Here is a 22,918-nt window from a genome sequence, read left to right as displayed (position 1 = left end):
ACAGGGAAGAGCAAGTCCTGTCCCTCCCCAGCCTATCTGGGACTAGCAGCTAAGAGCACCGCCAGCAGCACGGGGGAGGTCAGACTCACCTCCACCTCCAGTAACCTCCTGTGACTGCAGAAAGTTCCGGGGCTGAGGTGAGGCTGGCAATCCCATGGACCATGCCTCCCCACCCCCACCCCCCGACTCCCTTTTGGGTCAGGACCCCCGTGGTTACAACTCCCTGAAATTTCAGATGTGTAAACATCTGAACATGTGAAATTGACTAACTTTTAAATTCTGTGGTAATGAAATTGACCAGAATGGACTGGGAATTTGATATGGCCCTACTCATTGCCTGTGACAGTCTTGAGATCTTTGTATGAAAGGTGGTATGTAAGTGCATTAGCAGCACTATTAGCAGTCTGCAGACTAAAAGATGAGTTGGGGGAAAAAAGAATGTAGAGATTCAAGTACTTCTTGGTTGACGTTTTTTCCAAGTGGAGTAGTGGATTTAGACATGTCTTCCATTAATTTCAATGGAAAATACTTAAATTCCCTAGATTGCTTTGAAAGATCAGTCCCTGTTTACTTGCTAAACTTAAGGCTTGACTTGAAACAATTATGAATAGTAACTACTTCTTATTTAACTTCAACTTTTTTAAATGGGTGAAACTTTCCTGTCTATATATGGATCTATGACCTTCAAAATCTTGTTTTTGCAAAAACACACTTAGATTATAAAAGCACAGGAAAAACCCTTGAAGCTCCCAGACTATTTTTCCTGTTTAAAACTTAAACATGGTCCAACAGAACTTCCTTCAAACTTTCTCCCCATTTCCTCCCCCCCCCCCCCCCCCCCCCCCGGGAGGGGGAAAAAGAAAAGATGATTGGGTGAAACTTTTACAAAGCATGATGTCATAGCTAGGAAGAGATTAGATTTTTACATCTGAAGCTTGCATCCTTGATTTAAAAAGGGCGAATGGTGGTTATATGTAAGAGAGACTGGAAATTTAAAAGTAAATCATGAAAGCACCATCAATAGCCCACATCAGATCAGTAATGTGAAAAACACGCTAGTAACTAGGCTATAGTTTTGCAGTGTCTAGAGAACAAAAAAAAAAAAATGAAAACAACTTTTTGGAACCTACATTAGGTCTAACTTGTAAATGGAAATATTTATTGGAAATTACTTAAGACGTGGTCTTGCAAATAGATGCACAAGGGTAGATGCTTATGCCCCTACAGGCTCCTGTTGATTTTAATGGGAATCCATAGAAACATAAGGTCCATTCTGGCAGATCTGTTTGCGGGTTCAGAAAGTAAATTTATGAAGTAGGGACTTGATCCTGCATTCCTTACACACCAAAAACTACTGTTGACTTAAAGAGAGAGCAGAATCCAGCAAAATGAAATGCTCTGTTATTGAGCGTGTTTAATCACTTGCAGTGAAATCGATGTTAGCAATATTTTTCTTCAAAAGCACAAGTTTTGTGCATCAATGCAGTGTACGTGTATTTCTACTTACAAGACGCATCTGAGGTGCATTGACTCTCCATTTAACTTGTGGGTTGTCACATTGATACCAATATGCAATAGCAAAATGCTAGTCTTTTTAGAATTTCCACATTAAGCATGAGTTGTTTCTAGACATACTTGACTGCATATTTTGCCTTGATTAATTTTCAGGAATGCACACGAGCAGCAAGCAGTAAGGGAAATGGAAAGCCTACTGCAAGGCATAGCCTGTTTCTTTAACTCTTTATCGAAGGAGTTTCCACATTACATTTTGGTTTAAATTCTGTTAGTCAAAATGGATTCCATAAATACTATCAGCAAAAAGTTTTATTCCTAAAACTAAATTAAGAACTTCCCAATGCTATTAAATTTCTTTGTTGCATTTTGTATATAAACAGTCTGACATCCAAGAGCATGTTAAGCCAATTAAGTATCTTTCTTTTTAATATTAAAATCTTATTATTTTCCTATATTTTTTCTAAATTTGAAATACATTGTAAGACTCTTAAACTGTTAACTTAAGCTAATTTTTATACAGCCCCAACGTTTTTTTTAAATCTCAATCCCAGGCCCAAAAATAAACCTTAAAAATTTGACTTCATAGGGAGTGTGATTGGAGCTGAAGAAGGGAGATATGTCAAAAGATTTTAAAATATATATGTCCTTTTGACAGTTTGATAGTCATTTCTAGATGGCTGGATATGTATATCTATCTCTAATCTATTTTTTTCATATGTAGTTTTTGAAGATTTTCTGCTTTAACTGAAGGGAGTGAGAATTTGAGGTGATTTGGCGGGGGGGGGCAGTCAACTTGAGAATTCCGAGTGTGTGCTAATTTTAGCAGATGTATTATACTATATAGTATGAGAATTGTTACATATCCACAGTAAATTTATTTGAAAAATAGAAGTTCAGAGATCATGTCAATACCTGCAATATGGCTACTGCTGACAGCCAATTTGATTATCATGATTCTAATACCAAGTTGTTACAGAGAAATAACTGTATAGTGAGTAGTGTGAATTGGACATACAGAGCTGGGAACTATATAACCATAGGGGGTCGGGGTAAGAGTAGGATAACATCAGTAACTGTGTTGCATCTCTGCTCTGGTGGAGGCAACTGGTTTAGACTAAAAATAACTTTTTCCCTACCTACCTTGTCCACAATTATATGATAGTTTTATCCCTTATTTTGATATTAGAGCAGATAAATCCATCTTGAAATGTATTGTCAACAGTTTCCAATATCAATATTTTATTTACTTTAAAAAATTCAAGACCATTTATGAGTTGGCAGTAAACTAATGTTTTATAGAATCCTTGGTCCCTGCCATTTCAAACTTCTATTTAGGTCATCTCGTTATCTCCCTGATAATTAGTATTGTTACTTACAGTACATTTAAAGCTATTCTGGACAAAATACTAGAATGTGTCAGATCATAGGACTCCCTCTATTTCCCCTGGAAGACTTCCACATTCCACACCTTACTGTGTTTCACTCTCATGAAATTTCTCCTGATAGTCATCCTAATTCTTCTCTTCAGCAATTTTGATTCTGTAACTTCTAGCAATATCATGTATCATTCTACATAATTCCTCTCCATATTTATACGGTTCAAATAACTGTAGCCAGTTATCATAGTACATTTAGATGGCATCTGCTAGCCAGGTATTAATGGGAATTCTCACTAAAAAGATATCAAGACTGTCCAAGACAATTGCACACTTATGAGAAATTACCTGTCCAATCACAATTACTGTCAACTGCTAGTAGTCTAGGAAAAACACACCCCACTTCAAACATTTAGATTCTAGATATTCAAGATTAGTAATTAAAGGATAAATTGAGGTTGAGTATTTAATGGTAATACGGAAGAAATAATAGAAATTTATGGCCTGGTTTACCTGTTTTCCCTTCATCTTTCTCTCTCAATTCCAGCTGAAGTCAATGGGAAGTATGGGTGCTCCACACCTTTGAAAATGAGGCTCTTAGTTGTTGTCATAGTGAGATGGAGGGGCATGCTTTACAGAACATCATCTGGGAACCAGGAATAAACTACAGTAGAACCTCATTTAACTGAGCCTCCATTATCCGGCTCTCCATATTTATCAAAGCACCAGCTGCCTGAGGCAGACAGTGGCCAGGGCTTGAGAAACCTGGTTTATCCGGATTTTTGGTTATCCAATCTGGGCCTAGTCCCAATTAGTTTGAATAACCGGGGTTCCACTGGAGTTTTACCGCCAGCTCAGCAACTGGTCCCCCTGTTGTGTTGAGTGAGTCTCTTCAAGGAACACTCAACTTGCAATTTTTTTTGTTAAACTGACTAGATCTCAGGTAACTTCTTGTACTAACCTGCCTCTGATTTATTCCGCGCCCCCCCCCCGCCAATCTTGTGGTTTTGCATAAATATTTTCCAGTCATGTCCCCCTCTCTTTAAAAATTATCTTCTCTGTGGAATAGTCCCACACAAACAGGGAAATTGACTGACTAGCAGAATATATAGGAGAAATAGTAAACAGTCTAATCACAGAGGACTCTCAAATTCACAAAGTAAACAGGCTGAAGAAAGATTTTATTTTTTTAGGTGTTTCTTGTGATAATAGCGGGGAAAGATCAGGTAGGTGTGAAGTTTTAAGCTGACAGTATCCTTTTAATTTTCTCAAGCATAAAATCAGACAGTTCTGAAAGTTAATGAGTTAATTATAAAATGCCATGTAATTATTTTTTGGAACATAGATACACTATGATGGGTACTTTAAAAAAAAGTCATTAAAATTACCTTTTTAAATGAGTGCTAATCCTTTTAAAAATTTTATTTTGATTTTTTTTTCAAAGTAAAGTTGAATAGTGGTAATTCATATGAAATTTTGCAAAATTAGTTATCTATCTAGTTCGCCGTTTCTCTAACTCTGTAAAGCTGAACCCTTCTTCAGGAGAATGAAACCAGCTGTGCCTCCTTTTGATCCTACCTGAGGAAGTGATCCCACTTTTTAGGAAACACTGGTCTAGTTGAATAGTCAAGATGGTACTCAAATTTTGGAGATGCGCAAGGGGCAAAGCTATACTCAGGGAGAGATTTTTTTTTAAAAAAAAAGAATAAATCTTAAACCTGAGCTATAAAAATCTATGTACTTTCAGAAATGAATTTTATATGCTATACATATTGGGAGTACTGTGTTAATCTTAACTTTTTTTTCTCTCTTTAGAATATGGTATCAAGTTTTCGAGTTTCTGAACTACAAGTGTTGTTGGGCTTTGCTGGACGTAATAAAAGTGGGCGCAAACATGACCTCCTGATGAGGGCACTGCATTTATTGAAGAGTGGCTGCAGCCCAGCAGTTCAAATTAAAATCCGAGAGCTTTATAGGCGTCGGTATCCAAGAACTATTGAAAGTCTGTCTGACTTGTCACCTATAAAACCTTCAGTTTTCAATTTGGATGGTAGCTCCTCTCCTGTGGAACCTGACTTGACCGTTGCTGGAATCCACCCACTACCTTCTACTTCAGTCACCCCTCAATCCCCTTCATCGCCTGTTGGTTCTGTGCTGCTTCAAGACACTAAGCCTCACTTTGAGATGCAGCAACCATCACCTCCAATTCCACCTGTCCATCCTGATGTTCAGCTAAAAAGCCTCCCATTTTATGATGTGCTTGATGTTCTCATTAAACCTACAAGTTTAGGTAAGTGTTAAATTAAGCAATCTGTAGAGTTTGTTGTTAAAACTGACTAAAGCAACCATCATTTTGATCATTACATCTGATCAGTAAATCCAGATCCACGAAATAGTGAGCTTCCCAAATTATACATTTATATAGAGGTCAACATTTCCGCTTTGTAAAGACAGTAAATGCTGCTTGGCATTTTATAAATTGCTCTAACTTCCACTCCCAGAAACAATAATGTTCTTTACCTGCAGCCAAGGGACACTCAAAATCATGGTTCTTTTCTACCTTTGAAAATACTATAGAAATTACTTCCTATATGATCTTTGCAGCAAAATGTACTTATGATCAGTATAAGCAAGGAGAAACCTACAAGGGCCAGTAGAAAATGGATTTTGAAAAATAATTTTTGATCCATGTGGGTGATCACAAATTGCGCTATCATGTTGCTAGAAGGAAGTTGTCAAGGCTAGCAAACTGTCCTCCAGCTACAGAAAATTTGAGATGTTTGTTTTCAGGGTAGGGTCTGAAGAGCTTAGCTCTTTCATAATGAATTTGACATTATACCAAATGGATGCAGTAGATTTAATCACTTGATGAGTGATGGTTGTGAAGAAATGATTGTTCACGTTACCTCTTATTGACTGAGGCTATGGCTACACTTGCAGAGTTTTTGCGTTGTCAGTTTCACCAGTGGTAGGGAACCGGTAAAAGAAAAATGCAGGTTTGTGTTCTCTCTCACTTCCACAGGCATCAGTTTGTGTTCACATGTGCAGCACTTCCATTGCCGATGAGAGCAGCGCACTGAGGGCAACTATCCCATAGTGCAGCTCTCTCCATTTTGAGGATAGGTCTTGTGCGAAAGAATGGTGATCGCACGGCATCCTGGGTCCCCGCACAGCCTCCTCTCTCCAAACACTGATCAGCTCCAGTAGCTCAGCACTGCTCTAAGCATGGGATCGTTTGCTCGATAAGTGAGCACTTGCCAGGAAAACAGGAGAGGGAGTTTCAAAGTTCCTGGAGCTTTACAGGGGAAGGGTCGGACATCTGTTTACCTGTTAGCAGAGCAGCAGAGCTGCTCGCCAGAGTGGTCACCTTAGGCACTGTGGGATATCCTCGGGAGACTAAAAGCTGTGTGAGCAGGAAGAACGTGTCTTCGTTTGCACATCAACACAAAAGTATCACTGGTAAGAACTATACGCATCTCTTGGAAGTGGTTTTCTGTTTGCGGTGAAAGTTTCACCGCAAAAAGTCATTGGCAAGTGTAGACGCACTCATGGTTTTTGCGTGAAAAAGGGACATTTTTGCGCTTTAAATGGCAAGTGTAGACATGCCCTGACTGGTTTTTATTGGAGTACAGAATAGAGCTGTCGTGTGCACTTCAGCAATTTGAAGTCCTGCTTATCCTCAAAGGCCCAGATTTTAAAGGTATTTAGGCCTTAGTGCACTCAGTGTTGCAATGCTTATGTGATTTTTTTTTTTTAGGGACCTAAATCTCATTTTCAAAAGTGCTCTAGTCCAAGGCTCTAAGTGCCTAGATCACTTTTGAAAACAAGATTTAGGCTCCTAAATGATGTAGGTGTTGCAATGCTGAGTGCACTAAGGCTTAAAAACCTTCAAAATCTGGGTCTAAATCTAGCTCCTTGAAAACATGTAGTGTATCTTTGTGAATATGTTGGTTTCTGCTTTTTTAAAAGTTTAGTTTGTTGCATCACATTCAATATTCATACTTCTAAAACTGCACATAAGGTCGTCCCTGCCTCCCATCTGTGCTCTCATTTTCCCTCACACTCCCTGCTTATTGTGGGGATTTTTCTTTTCCTAATTCCTTTTTTTCTTCCCCTCTTCTGTACCTGTGCCCCCATGACTATGATAGACTATTTTGTCATTCGTTAGTAGCTCCCTCCTTTCCTTAAAACCCCTTTCTTCACGCAATCTCTTATAAGTGATCCCTATATTCTCTCTCAATTGAACTTCAATCTTTTGAATTGTAAACTCCACAAGGCAAGGATTGTATCATTTTCTGTTTTTGTACAGTAACAAGCATGCTGGTGCTGAGCAAGTAATATAATAGCTAGGAATTAATCACAGTTAACTCACACAATTAACTCAAAAAATAATTGTGATTAATTGCAATTTTAATCACACTGTTAAACAATAGAATTCCAGTTGAAATTTATTAAATATTTGTGATTGTTTTTTCTACATTTTCAAATATATTGATTTCAATTACAACACAGAATACAAAGTGTACAGTGCTCACTTTATGTCATATTTGATTACAAATATTTGCACTGTAAAAATGATAAAATAGTATTTTTTTAATTCAGCTCATACAAGTACTATCGTGCAATCTGTATAGTGAAAGTGCAATTTACAAATGTAGATTTGTTACAGAACTGAATTAAAAAATAAAACAGTGTAAAACTTTAGAGCCTACAAGTCCACTCAGTCCTTCTTGTTCAGTTAATCGCTCAGACAAACAAGTTTGTTTATATTTGCCGGAGATAATGCTGCCCGCTTCTTATTTACAATGTCACTTGACTGTGAGAACAAGAAGTAGGACTGAGTGGACTTCTAGGCTCTAAAGTTTTACATTGTTTTATTTTTGAATGCAGGGTTTTTTTGTATATAATTCTACATTTGTAACTTCAACTTTCATTATAGAGATCTGGTCCCCCTGAACAACCTTCCCTGGGGACCCCAAGACCCAAATCCCTTGAGTCTCACAACAAAGGGAAATAATCCTTTTTCCCTTCCCCCCTCCAGGTGCTCCTGGAGAGATACACAGACACAAGCTCTGTGAATCCAAACAGAGTGACTTCCCCTCTCCGTTCCCAGTCCTGGAAACAAAAGCACCTTCCTCTTCACCCAGAGGGAATGCAAAATCAGGCTAGCAAATCCAACACACAGTACTTGTGTTAGGTGAATAGAAAAATACTATTTCTTTTGTTTTTAACTGTGTAAATATTTGTAATAAAAATAAAGTGAGTGCTGTACACTTTGTAATTGATATCAATATATTTGAAAATGTAGAAAACATTCAAAAATATTTAAATAAATGGTATTCTCTTATTGTTTAATTGCAATTAATGACAATTATTCACAGAATTTTTTAATCGCTTTACAGCCCTAATAATTGTTCATCTTACTTGGCTTGTTAATTTTTCAGAGCTGTGAACATGGCTTAATGAGTTAATAAGTTTATTGATGGTAAGTAATGGCTTGTTCCAGTAGTGTGAATAACTACCACAGTTAGATCTTCAGCATGATTGTGTTCAACTAGCAAACTTTTTGGAAAAATACTTCTATATGGATACAGGATTACTTTAAACAAGGATGTAAGTGTAATCCAACTATTTTTATATCACTATAGCATGCTTTGTTGAGTTACTGCTGACCAGGTAGTCTAAAGCAATGTCTCTGTATTGGTACAGCCTGGAAGAGAGTAGTGCACCTGTTTTGGTTTTAGCCAGTGGCTAGACCTGGTTTTGGAAACTTTTTAGATGTTCCAGATCTTGGGGTTTGTTTGTATGGTAGTATGTGTAATTTTTCTGGGTTGGTTTGTTTTTGTTTTTGTTTTTTGAGGAGGAAGGTAGAAAACGCATGAATTTTTTTTCTCTCCAATATTTCAACCAGCTCTGGCAATGTCAGTGTCTTCCAGGGTGCACAGCATGCTGTAAGTGAGTTTGCTGACAGAGAAATGTGAGGCAATGAACATGCAAAGTTTTTTGAATCTATATAAATGTAAATTGTTTTTCTACAATGGTTATGATAAAAAGGAAACTGATTAGGTCTTGAAAAATGACTTGATATTGAGTATTACGAGCACTGAACCAAGAACAAACATATCAACATACTGCAAGGAAGTTGTAATCGAGATTTGGTGGTTGTCAGTTTTTCTTTTAAGACATTTTTTAAAATAAATTTTACTTAAAGTTTTGTGGATTGTTTATAAACAGTCTGTGTATATTACTATTCTTAAATAGCAGGGTAGAGAATAACTTACGTTTTTTTCACTGTTGTATATCATGAACCAAAAGCTGAAACTGGTCTGAAGTACTCTGTGGAAAATATTGCTGTATGCAGTAGGTACTCAAGCCATGGCTCAACTGAAAGTTTCCATGTGCTAGATTAAAGATAGAGGTCCTAGCCTTTGTAGATATTGGATGCTTATATACTATGGTGTTGGGTGCCAATATAAGGATGCAGATCATTAACAAGGAAAAAAGAACATAAGAATGGCCATACTGAATCAGACCAGTGGTCTTATCTAGCTCAGTATCCTGTCTTCCGACAGTGGCCCTACCAGATATTTGAGGGAATGATGAGAGAGGCAATTATCAAGTGATCCATCCCCAGTCATCCAGTCCCAGCTTCTGGCAGTCAGAGGCTTAGGGACATTGGAGCATGACGTTGCATCCCTTACTGCTTACCATCTTGGTTAATAGTCATTGATGGACCTATCCTCCATAGAATAACCTAGTTATTCTTTTGGCCTTCGCAGCATCCCCTGGCAATGAGGTTTGTAGGTTGACGGTGGGTTGTGCAAAGTACTTCCTTATGTTTGTTTTTAAACCTGCTGCCTATTAATTTCACTGGATGACCCCTGGTTCTTGTGTTTTATATGTAGTAGTAAATAACACTCTTATTCACTTTTTCTAATCTATTCATGATTTTTTTCCAGACCTCTTTTTCGCGCCCCCCTCACCCCTTCTCTTTCCTAAGATGAACTGTCCCAGTCTTTTTAATCTCTCCTTGTATGGAAGCAGTTCCATACCCCTGATCATTTTTGTTGCCCTTCTCTGTACCTTTTTATATTCTAGTAGGTCACTTTTACAGTGGGATGGCCAGAACTACATGCAGGATTCAAGGGGTGGGCGTACTATGAATTTATATAGTGTAATTATATTTTCCTCACGTATCCATTTCCTAATGGGCTCTGACAAGGACCACATTTGCTTTTATAATAGTACACTTCTACCTCGATATAATACTGTCCTCAGGAGCCAAAAAATCTAACCATGTTATAGGTGAAACTGCATTATATCGAACTTGCTTTGATCTATCGGAGTGCACAGCCCCGCCTCCCTCCCCCCCCAGCACTGCTTTACTGCGTTATACCTGAATCTGTGTTATATCGGGTCACGTTATATCGGAGTGGAGGTGTAATATCTGTTAGTAGAGTCAGCATAGGAAACCTTCTGAAAGAGATCTGGAGTCAAATTTTGATATACATGTGCATGGCTTGTTGGCGGGGATAGCATTTTCCTTACAGAATTCAGTACGTTTTCTTTAAAATATGACTCTAATATTAATTAGAGTGAAATTTCACTTTTTTTTTTTTTTGCATACGTATGCCCTTGAAAACAATGAAAGTGAAACCATATTCTGCAACTGCAATGAGATATGGCATCTTAGTTCTGTTTTGAGCAATGCTAGATAAGTATCTCTATCTTCTAGTGGTATTGAAGCGTCATTTTGTTGTTAGTATTTCTGTAGGGCATTAAATTTTAAAAATACTATGCATTGTGCCTCTAGTGGTCTCCACTTTCGAGTGGCTTGTGGAGCTGCTTTTGTTTTAGTCATGATGAAACACTTAATTTTGATTTAGGGATATTCTTTTGTAGCCAAATGCGGATTTCATATAGGATTTTTAGAAGGTTTCTTTCCTATATAAACTAACTAACTAAGCACAAACCAGGAGCTTTTCTATCTGTTGCAGGTGTTTGTTTGTAAAAGCAACTGATAGTCTTGACAAATAACGTTAAATTAGAGTATAGAACCAAACGGCAGTTTCCTTAAATGATTACTATAGTGGGAACGGTTGGCAATATGGGGAGATTTGATAAAAATTAATGCTAAATCTAGGAAGAGGAAATGGACAGGTATTCCCACCTTGAGAAGCTGGCCACAATATAAAAGCACAGTTGTGCTACATGTTTGCATTCCTGGAGCAATTAAACCCTTCCCCTTGTTCCTTGCCTAGTATCATGCTTATGAAGTCACTTTAAAAAATGTGTTCAATTGCAATATTTTTCAGCCTTTCAAAGCCATAAGCATCCTCAAAGATGGGGTGAGATGGGCCAGTAAGACACACTCTCCGTTAACTTACAAATTGTGAAGAGGAGTAATACTGGGCAGTTGCTGGCAGCATCATGTGTTGGCTTCCCGTGTTTGAAGAGGGCAATGACTATCACTTCATGACAGCTTTTTAGGCTTGTCACCTGCTAAGTATGACTACCTTTTAAGAGTTCTCAAGGTGAATAACGCTGCTGCTGATCTATCAAGAAACTCATGCTGCAGACTACAAGCAAACTGCAGGATGCAGCATTCATGGTTATGAACTCATTGCTACTGTGAATGATGACGTTAAGTATGGCCTGGGCATGGTCTTAAAGATGTCTCAGTCCTGGAGGATCCCAAGACCATGGGAGATTCTGTTACTGCAGTAAGAGCTTGGACAACTGACAGTAATGAATGCTTGCAGACCTCCAAATCTTGAATGAATGAAGCCTGTATTACCTCCCCCCCATTTGGCTTTGTACCTTGGAGACTTAAATAGCTACCACTCACAATAGGGCTATAGTAGACATGATGCAGCTGGTGGACCTCATTTGCAGATGTCTACCACCTTTTGTTTAAGTTCAAAATCAGGGACTTTTTGCTCTGACAGATAGAATGCTGAACACAAACCGGACCTCTGATTTCTGATAAAAGACAATAGTGGTTTTCCTCTGAAAGCTTCACACAGTGCTTGGAAACTTAGCTTGCAGCCAACACTGCTCTGCTATTCTGCATGTCAGTTTAGCTGTGCATTGCCTATGCCACAGTAAATGTGAAAGGATACACCATACCTGGTCAGTCCCAGGAATCTCTGATCACCTTGTTTATCATCTTACCAAAGATGCTGTGAAACACGTTCCTCACAGCTATCACATGGTCTCAGCTGCTTGCTGGCAGCTGAAGAGTGTGACAAGAGCTATGATCTGGACACAGCAAAAGCACTAATAGTCATTGAACTCTGCATGCCTGAAAAGATGGAACAAAATATTGGATGGTCTTCATTACGCTCATTCTAGTAGTAAAGCCTGTGAGCTTGAAGTCACTGACCTAGGAAAAACACTGTCAACCAAAAGTGACAGCCAATGCTCTCACCTCACCCTCCTTTGTAATTCAAAACCAAAACTGACCTCTTTGGCTAGACAGAAGGTTTAGAAAGAGCTCTTTCTAAACATCCAACAAAGTTCTGCCACTTCACCTATATATCCCCATATTGCATAGTAGAAGAAATCAAGGGTCTTGTGGCCACTAAAAAAGGAAAAGCTGCTCGCAAGGATAGCATTTATCCTGAATAATTTGGTGTCAAATGTTGAGCAAGGTTGGCAAATGTATCCACTGCCGTACGTTCAATAATAGAATAGTCATAGGTGGTTTCAGCTGGTGTCCATGTTAGAGTAAGGCTGTACAAGTGATTTTGGGCAGTGGGGAGGAACATCACCACTCTTACTTAGCAGATGTGTGTTCTGTGCATGTTCTGATTCTACAGAAGTCAACAGAAGTGTTTTACTTCTGTTAGCCTTGCACAATTGTCAATGAGTGCAATAATTGTATCTGATTGAATTATTACCAGTGATGATGCAGAAGTCAAAAATTTTGCTTGATGTTTAGCTCCCAGGCTGTTTGCAGGACTGACAGGAAAAACACTTTAAAAAAAGAAAAGGGAGGAAAAAACAATTGTAAACCAGACTTGCTTGAGCTAGAGTTTTATTGAGAGTGAACCCTTAAAATGCCATTTTTACTGTCTGTTTGAATGAAGTGCTCATCAAGCTCTTCAAATGAATCTTTTGAGATTGGCTGCAGCGAATCCCTAAACAGAGCTTTACTGGTGTTATTAGTTCCATATGAGTTTTTTACATGAAATATATCTAGATAATTAACTACTGATTTTTGTGTGTGTGTTTAAGAGAACTGGTTTTAAAATAACTGACTTGGATTATGCATAATCCCATGTAGTAGACCCAGGAAGGCTCTTGAGACCAAGAACAAACAACTCACTGTGTGTATTTGAGAATTAGGGATTTGGAGGGCAAATAGACTCTTTTTTTATAGTTGAGCAGCTAAGGAGTATAGTTATTCCCTTACGACTTTTTGAAGGGATGAGTAGTTCACTATATTGCTAGTTTGCAAATATATGGTTGCTTTATTTTGTTTATCTAAAAAACAAACAAACAAAAAACACACATTAGCCTTTCCAAATGATCATGAGTTTTACCAGCTCAGGCCCAAAAAAATACCTACAGGCACACCCTTAACTCCACTTCTGCATAGTAAGAAAAACCTTGTAATATTTTCTGGATCCTGACCTTTCCCACAATCTGAGATTTCTGGACTACTCCCCTCTTTTAAGTACTGGCAGCCCAGGCTTTTCTATGAGGCTTAGAGGCTTGGCCATGCCCCTTCTACCTTTGCCCCAAATTCTCTGCCTCCAGTGGTACAATCAACATGGCAATTCAGTGCTTCCAAGTTGCCTGTTGCAGTCCTAGTTTGTATAGGCAGTTTTTGAAGCCATAGTTGCAAAATCTCTAAACCCACACCCACTCTTCTCTACTTTTAAGAGATGAAAATTTTACTGGCCTCTTCTCACTGACAGGGAGGTCAAATGGAGAGCCCCTAGATTTGTAAACAAGTCTGAACATTCTACAGGCCATTATCCTCTGATCCCGCTGAGGATTACCAAAAGAAACTACACCATCTTTCAGGGAGTTTCTTGAGCAGAGCACAGGAACAGATCTGTGCAGACACATGCCTAGAACCCCAACCAAGGGTATTCTTTTGCTACTCAAGATCCATAAACCTGGAAATCCTGGATGCCCCATCATCTCAGGCATTGGCACCCTGAAAGTAGGATTGTCTGGCTATGTGGACTCTCTCCTCAGGCCCTACGCTACCAGCACTCCCAGCTATCTTTGAGACACTACTGATTTCCTGAGGAAACTACAATCCATCGGTGATCTTCCATCCTGGCCACTGTGGATGTAGAAGTCCTCTACACCAACATTCCACACAAAGATGGACTTCAAGCTATCAGGAACAGTATCCCCGATAATGTCACGGCAGACCTGGTGGCTGAACTTTGTGACTTGTCCTCACCCACAACTATTTCACATTTGGGGACAATATATACCTTGAAGTCAGCGGCACTGCTATGGGTACCCACATGGCCTCACAGTATGCCAACATTTTTATGGCTGACTTAGAACAGTGCTTCCTTAGCTCTCGTCCCCTAACGCCCCTACTCTACTTGCACTACATTGATGACATCTTCATCATCTGTACCCACGGAAAAGAAGCCCTCGAGGAATTCCACCATGATTTCAACAATTTCCATCCCACCATCAACCTCAACCTAGACCAATCCACACAAGCGTTGCATTTCCTGGACACTACTGTGCTAATAAGCGATGGTCACATAAACTCCACCCTATACTGGAAACCCACTGACCGCTATACTTACCTGCATGCCTCCAGCTTCCATCCAGGACATACCACACGATCTGTTCTCTACAGCCAAGCTCTTAAGTTACAACCGCATTTGTTCCAATCCCTCAGACAGAGACAAACACCTACAAGATCTCTATCAAGCATTTTTAAAACTACAGTACCCACCCGCTGAAGTGAAAAAACAGATTGACGGAACCAGGAGAGTACGCAGAAGTCACCTACTGCAGGATAGGCCCAACAAAGAAAATAACAGAATGCCATTAGCCATCACCTTCAACCCCCAACTAAAACCTCTCCAGCGCATCATCAGAGATCTACAACCTATCCTGAAAGATGATCCCTCACTCTCACAGGTCTTGGGAGACAGACCTGTCCTCAGTTACAGACAGCCTCCCAACTTGAGGCAAATACTCCCCAGCAACTGCACAACAAAAACACTAACCCAGGAACCTATCCTTGCAACAAAGCCTGATGTCAACTCTGTCCACATATTTATTCAAATGGCACCATCATATGACCTAGTAATATTAGCCACGCCATCAGGGGCTCCTTCACCTGCACATCTACCGGTGTGATATATGCCATTATGTGCTAACAATGCCCATCTGCCATGTACATTGGCCAAACCAGACAAATTGGACATCAGGAATCATAACATCCAAAAACCAGTAGGAGAACATTTCAGCCTCTCTGGTCTCTCAGGGCTTGTCTACATCACAAAGTTGCAGCGCTGGTGAGAGGGTTACAGCGCTGCAACTTAGGAGGTGTACACATCTGCAGGGCATCACCAGCGCTGCAACTCCCTGTTTGCAGCACTGGCCGTACTCCCGTTTTGTCTCGGGTGTAGAGGATCCAGCGCTGGTGATCCATCGCTGGTAATCAAGTGTAGACACTTACCAGCGCTTTTCTTGACCTCCGTGGAATAAGCAGGTATCCCAGCATACCTGAGGAAGCCTCTGGTAATCAAGCAGGTCTCCTTCCCCGGTTTGCTCTCGCGTTCCCCGAACCGCCGAGCAAGCAGGTTTCCTTCCCTGCGGTTTGCTCTCGCGTTCACCGAATCCCCGAGCAAGCAGGTCTCCTTCCCTGCAGTTTGCAGGGGGGTTCGGGGAACGCGAGAGCAAACCGCGGGGAAGCTGGTCTCCTTCCCTGCGGTTTGCTCTCGCGTTCCCCGAACCCCTGTGCAAGCAGGTCTCCTTCCCTGCGGTTTGCAGGGGGGTTCGGGGAACGCGAGAGCAAACCACGGGGAAGCTGGTCTCCTTCCCTGCTGTTTGCTCTCGCGTTCCCCGAATCCCCGAGCAAGCAGGTCTCCTTCCCTGCGGTTTGCTCTCGCGTTTCCCGAATCCCCGAGCAAGCAGGTCTCCTTTCCTGCGGTTTACAGGGGGGTTCGGGGAACGCGAGAGCAAACCGCAGGGAAGCTGGTCTCCTTCCCCGCTTTGCTCTCGCTTTCCCCGAACCCCCGTGCAAGCAGGTCTCCTTCCCTGCGGTTTGCAGGGGGGTTCGGGGAACGCGAGAGCAAACCGCAGGGAAGCTGGTCTCCTTCCCCGGTTTGCTCTCGCGTTCCCCGAACCCCCGTGCAAGCAGGTCTCCTTCCCTGCTGTTTGCTCTCGCGTTCCCCGAATCCCCGAGCAAGCAGGTCTCCTTCCCTGCGGTTTGCAAGGGGGTTCGGGGAACGCGAGAGCAAACCGCAGGGAAGCTGGTCTCCTTCCCCGGTTTGCTCTCGCGTTCCCCGAACCCCCCTTGAAGCCGCCCAACAGCGCTGCAGTGTGGCCACAACTAACACCACTTGCAGCGCTGGTTGCTGTAAGTGTGGCCACTCTGCAGCGCTGGCCCTATACAGCTGTACTAATACAGCTGTAACAACCAGCGCTGCAAAATTGTAGATGTAGACATACCCTCAGTAACAGACTTAAAGGTGGCAATTTTGCACAGATAAGCTTCAGAAACAGACTCCAACGAGAAACTGCTGAGCTTGAATTAATATGCAAACTAGATGCCGTTAACTTGGGTTTGAATAGAGACTGGGGGTATGGCTTACACAGCAAACAGTAGCTGTGTTTGTTTTTTTGATAAGCAGCTCCTGAAGCCTGGAGTTCACAACAAAACAAAGAGAGGCATCAGAACAAAACAAAGAGCTGGACCTTCACTTAAAAGGATTATGGGAAGGTTCTGAAGATCAGTTACAGCGTAGTAAGATTATTCCCTGTTTACACTGGTGCTGCAGGAGCAGCGCTATACTCTTTATTCCTCTCGGGGAGGTGGAGTACAAGCAGCACTGTAGCCACGGAGATATAGCACTGTATGTGCCTTGCCAGTGTGGACGGGGAGTGAGTTACAGCACTATAAAGCCACCAACAGTGCTGTAACTCTCAAGTGTAGCCAAGGCCTGGGAGTGGCTGGGTCATTACACATATTGAATCTATTTCCCCATGTTAAGTATCCTCCCACCACCTTTTCAACCGTCTAAAATGGGTCATCTTGATTAGCACTACAAAATTTTTTTTCTCCTGATAATAGCTCATCTTAATTAGCCTCTTACAGTTGGTATGGCTACTTCCACTTTCGTGTGTTCTCGGTAGGTGTGTATGTATATATATCTATCTTCTTACCATATGTTCCCATTCTATGCTGTAGCCCACAAAAGTTTATGCTGAAATAACTTTGTTAGTCTCTAAGGTGCCAGAAGTACTCCTGTTCTTTTTGCGGCTGCTGACTAACATGGCTGCTACTCTGAAACTTAGTATTATGGGTGAGATTGGTCCCAGAAAAGAAATCCATAAAGTAACACATTTTGACCCTGTTCTCATGTTAAAATAATTACCACCACAAATGGCCAGGTAGGCATCTGTAAGAGGATTCTACCATTTGTCTGATTTCCTCTCTGCCTCCTTAAATATTCAGAAGGGGGATCCCCAGGCACGTTTAGGCCTTGTCTGCACTACAAAGTTTTGTTGGCTAAAGTTATGCCTCTTTAATTAAAGCACTTTAATTTAAAAAGCACCGTGGCATGTCCACACTAGCTCCTTGTGTCCACCAGAGTGCATCCACACTCACAGCTGTTGCATCAACAGAGCTGTGCACTGGGGGTAGCTATCTCATTGTGCAACTAGCTGCAGGGTGCTTTGGAAGGGTTTGCAGTGCCTCATGGGGCAGGTACAATGTGACATGACACAGATTTCTCAATCTCATGTTCCAGGCATCCTAGTAGATTGTCTGCTGCTTTTCAACTGAAGTGTGTGGGGGGAGGGAGAGGAGAGCAGAGCAGTGTGTCTGGGGCAGGGGAGACAGCAGGCTGACTGACCTATCCTGAGGCAGGTGGAGGAGGACACTACCTTCCCCCCCCCCACACACACACATACACCTCATCCCTTGGCTCAGTACAGCAGTCCCTTCCCCAAGTCTCTTCCCCTCTGCCTGCCTGGGGTTCTGTGATTCATTCCGAATTTTCCCACAGCCTCAGCTGCTGGGAGTCGCAAAGAATCCTGTGGCACCTTATAGACTAACAGACGTTTTGGAGCATGAGCTTTCGTGGGTGAATACCCACTTCCTCAGATGCATGTAGTGGAAATTTCCAGGGGCAGGTATATATATGCTAGCAAGCAAGCTAGAGTTAGCGAGATCAGTTCAATCAGGGAGGATGAGGCCCTGTTCTAGCAGTTGAGGTGTGAAAACCAAGAGAGGAGAAACTGGTTCTGTAGTTGGCAAGCCATTCACAGTCTTTGTTCAATCCTGAGCTGATGGTGTCAAATTTGCAGATGAACTGAAGCTCAGCAGTTTCTCTTTGAAGTCTGGTCCTGGAGTTTTTTTGCTGGGAGTGGCATCCTGAGCAGCTTTGTGAGCTCTCCCTGCTGAGGAATGTCAGTTGTGTCTCGTCCTGTCCCGTCCCCGTTCTCTCTCCCCTCGCCTGCCCCTGTGTTCCTAGTGCAGGGCAGAATAGGACCATTCCACATTAATGATTTGCTCTTTGTTCCCCAAAGGGAGCCGCACGCCCAGCTGTCAAATACTTCCTGGAGCTTTGAAAGGGGAGGGGTACATGCCTGCAGGGCAGCAGAGTTCAAAACAATGAGCAGAGGTGTCATGGCAGGCATTGTGGAATACTGGTGGAAGCCAGTTATGTCAACAGAACAACTGATGCTTTGTCATTTTAACTTTGCCACAAAATGTTTTATGCCTCTCATTGAGGTGGTTTTATTTTGTTGGCAAAACAGCTGTGTTTTGCCACAAAAGTAGCTTTGTAGTGTGTGCACACCTCCCCTTTGTTGTCGGCAAAAGACAGCTTTTGCCGGCAAAACTTTGTAGTGTAGGCAAGGTCTTTGTGTAGATGTTAGCATTGAGGTCTGGTACTGTCCAAAGGTGTAATTTCTTTCACCACTCCTTGGATTAAAGCAGTTTTCCAGTGAATCATTATTCTCCATCTGGCCAATAACAACTTGTGCACATCATACTTGTCTGATAACTTACTGTAATATCTCAAACTCTACTTACTATATTTTTATGTGGGAGGAAATGCAGGGTTGCTGTTTGCTTTGCATGTTTGCCTGACACCCAGTGAAAATTCTGGAACACTTCAACTCTGTATTATCCCTTGTAAAATCTAGGAATAAAATAAACCTAGTTTTCCAAGCATCTAAAGAGGGCAAAAATGTCATTTTAGTATTAAGTGTAATTTTAATTTTAAGCTATCTGACTATAATTGAATGATTCATATCCATTCCTCTTTGACAAATGCATGTAATCAACAGCAACTCCATTATTATGTGACCTTTTGTTATGTCCAAGAAAGCAGAGTTGTGGACTCTTCTATTAACTCACCACCCTTGCAATCATTTAGACTTTTGTTAGTGGACCATTCTGTTTTAAAGCTGCTTTGCATGTCTTCTCTCAGTACAGAGCAGTATTCAGAGGTTCCAAGAGAAGTTTTTTATCTTTGCTTTAACACCTCAGCAAGTCAGAGAAATCTGCATTTCCAGGTAAGAGGGAGTGCCTGGCATTTATTTGTGAGCATGTGTTAAATCACTGCTTTTGCAAAGTTGCAAGGGAGTTTCAGAAAAATCTTCCTTCACATCTCTTCACCTGTGGAACAATCTTTCAAGTAAAGTGGTGGGTGGGAGCTTATTATTCAGTACACCTAAAACTAGTGTTTGTACAAACACTAAATGGTTATGTTGGGGGACAATCCTGCATCATCAGGGAGTTAGATAAGAAAATGAGACCTGATCAATTGAAATCAAATAACCTTCATGGCTGCTGCAAGAGTGGCAGACTGTTTTCTTCCCCATGTTCCCTGGTTGCTGGTAGGGATGTAAAATATTTAACAGTTAACCAGTAAGTATTAGTCTAACCATTAACCCCATGTGCATGGGTCTTGACCAGTTTCTGGCAAGAGGGGATTATGGCAACCAGGAAAGGGTGGGCATCATCCTCATCTTAAAGGGGCTGGGTCGATATTAACACTCTATCCCAGCAGAGGTTTCACCCCGAGGGCTTCGCTCAGAGGGGTGGGCACGGCCAGCCAAGCAGGGTGTATGTGTTTGTCCAGAGGTGTTGGCAGGGGCTGTGGGCCCATCGTGGGGTGGGGCATCCCTGGCTTCTCCCTGTCCCACTGGAAGGGGTTCGTCTGCGGAGACGGTCAGCACAATGGTAAGGGAAGCTGCTGCTGGGATGGCATGAAGTCGATGCGGAGGCCACATTGGGACAAACTAGGTTCTTGGGGCCCCTCTCCCTTTTCCTGGGTACTGAGGATGCAAGGGAGGTGCTGGGCCCCCTCAATTACCCTAAGCTCTCCTGGCTAGGCTTTTGTGTCACCCCTGGTATGAGCACAGCTACCTTCCCATCTGTCGGGTAAGGGTGGGAGGGGAGATGAGCAATCCTCAGAACAAAGGTCCTGCCTGAAATGGAGAGAGGCCTGCATGTGAGGCCCAAATCGGTTATCCTTTTAAATGATATTTACATCACTAGTTACTGGAGTGGGAGGCTGCTTCTACCCTCTATCCTTGTTTGTCAGTGGAATGCAGTGGAATATCAGGAGGACCTCCATTGGGCTGGTTTGCCCCCTCGGGTGGTGTCAGGTTTGTGGGGTTTTTTTGTTTTTTGTTTTCCTTTGGAGGAGGGGGGTTCCCGTGCCCTCTTTCCACAACCTCCTTGGAGTCCCAATATCTGGCTGGAGGGAAGACACAGACCTAGTTTATCCTTTTAATTAATACAAATAGGTTGTTTTGGTTACAAGTGCTTTGTTCTTGTACTACATGGGTAGTGGTAGTAATGAGAAACTTAAGAGTCTTGAAAGCAACTAGAGCTGTTGAAGCAGGTCTATCTTTTTTTTTCTATGTGATAAATTGGAGTGTGAGATTTTGTTTCCCCTTCAACCCCCGCCCTTCCTCCCCTCTCAATGGACTTTCTTTTTTTTCCTTTTCCCCCCAACAGGGACTTCTTGCCAGGGGGCAGGAGGGATTACACAGTCCAAGTTCAGCTAAGGTGATTTAAGGTTTTTTTTACATTAAGTTTGTACTTCATTATTTTAATTCAAGTATGTTTTAACATATGTAAATAGTTTTCTGAGTGTAACGTCACTTAAAAATGAAATTTCTCTTTTGGAAATAGGTTATGCCTAGCAGAGACTAGCTGCCCTCAAGAAGATAACTATCCCAATAGTTTGTGCATTAAAGTAAATGGGAAGTTATTTCCATTGCCGGTAAGATATTGAAATTCTATTCAACTTGTAGCTTTTGCTGATAGATTAGTTTGCTTAAAGTCTAAAGTGAGGGAGAAAAAGGGCCTGACTCTTTCTTTTAAAAAATATGCTCACAAATTTATGCCTAATTTGCCTATGCAGCTACTGATCTGTACATTGGGCATTTGCAGAAACTGATGATCACTATGACACCAATGCTAATATTTAGCATTTTACACATTAAAAGTACTATGTAGATATTAATTGTTTTGGTCCATTTGTGACAAAGATAAATTGCAGCATAAAGATTCTTAAAAATTTTGACTGTGGCTGTGAGGGAAGCCTCTCTACATAGTATCTGCAAAATCTTGTCGCGTTTGGTTTGGTTGTATGTAGCCTGTTTTTAATCTGAGTGTGTGCTTTCTTTTTTTGTGCTCAGTAGGTGGCTTGAATTCCTCGAGTTGTGAGGAAATTTCTTAAGATATCTCACTCCAAAATTTGAGCTCTTTATAGCTGTGGGGATATAGCAATATTCACGGTGAGGATGAAGGACAGACAAGTTCTAGGGCTTTAAACATTGCCAATAGTGGGGGAGCCAAACTGTTAACAACTGTAGGAAACTTTTTGCAAAATCTCCCTAGCACAGAGAAGGCTAATGTGAGACTCGTTTCTACGGGCAGGTGTTTTCATAACAGTTAACATTTGGGCACGGTTGTGACTCGTATGCACTAGAACTCTGAAGGTAGAGGGTAGATGAAAAGGGAGGAGAACTTTACCCATTTACATATAATCTTTGTACAGCTCTGTAAAGCTGTACAGAACTTTTCTATATTGATAAGTTTTCAGGACAGGTCATGTAACTTGATGCGTACCCAGTCACTAGACGAAAGTAAAGGTCTCTTTGCTAGTGATTACTAGGCGCTTATTGGGGCGGGAGAGAAGGGTAAGTAAGTAAATTATTTGTGATAGTTTTTGGCACTCCTTTTGTATTTTGCTAACTTCAGACAACAGTATTTTTAACTTGGTATAAAAACTTATATTTTCCAAAAACCTTGTAATGGTGTCTCTGGTGGAATTCAGAGTACAGTTGGAGTTTGACCAGAGTACAATCTATAAAGTTTTAGAGACACGCTTCTTTTCTTCCTTATTGCAGGGATATGCACCACCACCAAAAAATGGGATTGAGCAGAAGCGACCCGGCCGCCCATTGAATATTACATCTCTAGTTAGATTATCCTCAGCAGTGCCAAACCAGATCTCCATTTCTTGGGCATCTGAAATTGGAAAGGTAAACTATGTTCTTTGTAGTACGAGAGTAACCTAACTCAGTATTACTCCTTTTCCTTCTGTATCCCCTCTCCCTCGGTGATCATAACCTCCCACAATAGTTACATTCACCAGTGATAAATCTGTTAACTAGTAGTGGAAGTCTCGTGAATGCAGGACTTTCACAGGCGCTTGATCTATACTGTGGAACTTGTGCCTGCAAGAGATAAGTATGATCACAGACTGCTTTAGAACTCATTCAAAATCTCTACCACCACCACCACACACGCACTTGGCTTCATTCAGTCTCCTCACATG

General features: G+C 41.4%; 1 protein-coding gene across 5 annotated transcripts in view; it reads left to right on the top strand.

Moving 5' to 3' along the window:
* PIAS2 (protein inhibitor of activated STAT 2) overlaps nt 1-22,918 on the top strand; it is a 55,915-nt gene that overhangs the window by 17,093 nt on the left and 15,904 nt on the right. For 4 of the 5 annotated variants that reach the window (XM_050944713.1, XM_050944712.1, XM_050944711.1 and 1 more), the window contains exons 2-6: nt 4,707-5,181; nt 19,550-19,634; nt 21,088-21,138; nt 21,265-21,355; nt 22,488-22,622. In XM_050944713.1, the coding sequence (XP_050800670.1) occupies nt 4,710-5,181; nt 19,550-19,634; nt 21,088-21,138; nt 21,265-21,355; nt 22,488-22,622 (834 nt within the window). In that variant the 5' untranslated portion in view covers nt 4,707-4,709. Of the gene's footprint in view, nt 1-4,706; nt 5,182-6,132; nt 6,351-19,549; nt 19,635-21,087; nt 21,139-21,264; nt 21,356-22,487; nt 22,623-22,918 lie in introns of those variants that run through there. The other variant, XM_050944715.1, reaches the window with a different exon arrangement.

The sequence above is a fragment of the Gopherus flavomarginatus genome, chromosome 3 (assembly GCF_025201925.1).
Source record: "Gopherus flavomarginatus isolate rGopFla2 chromosome 3, rGopFla2.mat.asm, whole genome shotgun sequence".
Taxonomy (NCBI): Eukaryota; Metazoa; Chordata; order Testudines; family Testudinidae; genus Gopherus; species Gopherus flavomarginatus.
The sequence above is the reverse complement of the archived record's forward strand: the minus strand, read 5'-3'. Positions and strand labels throughout refer to the sequence as shown.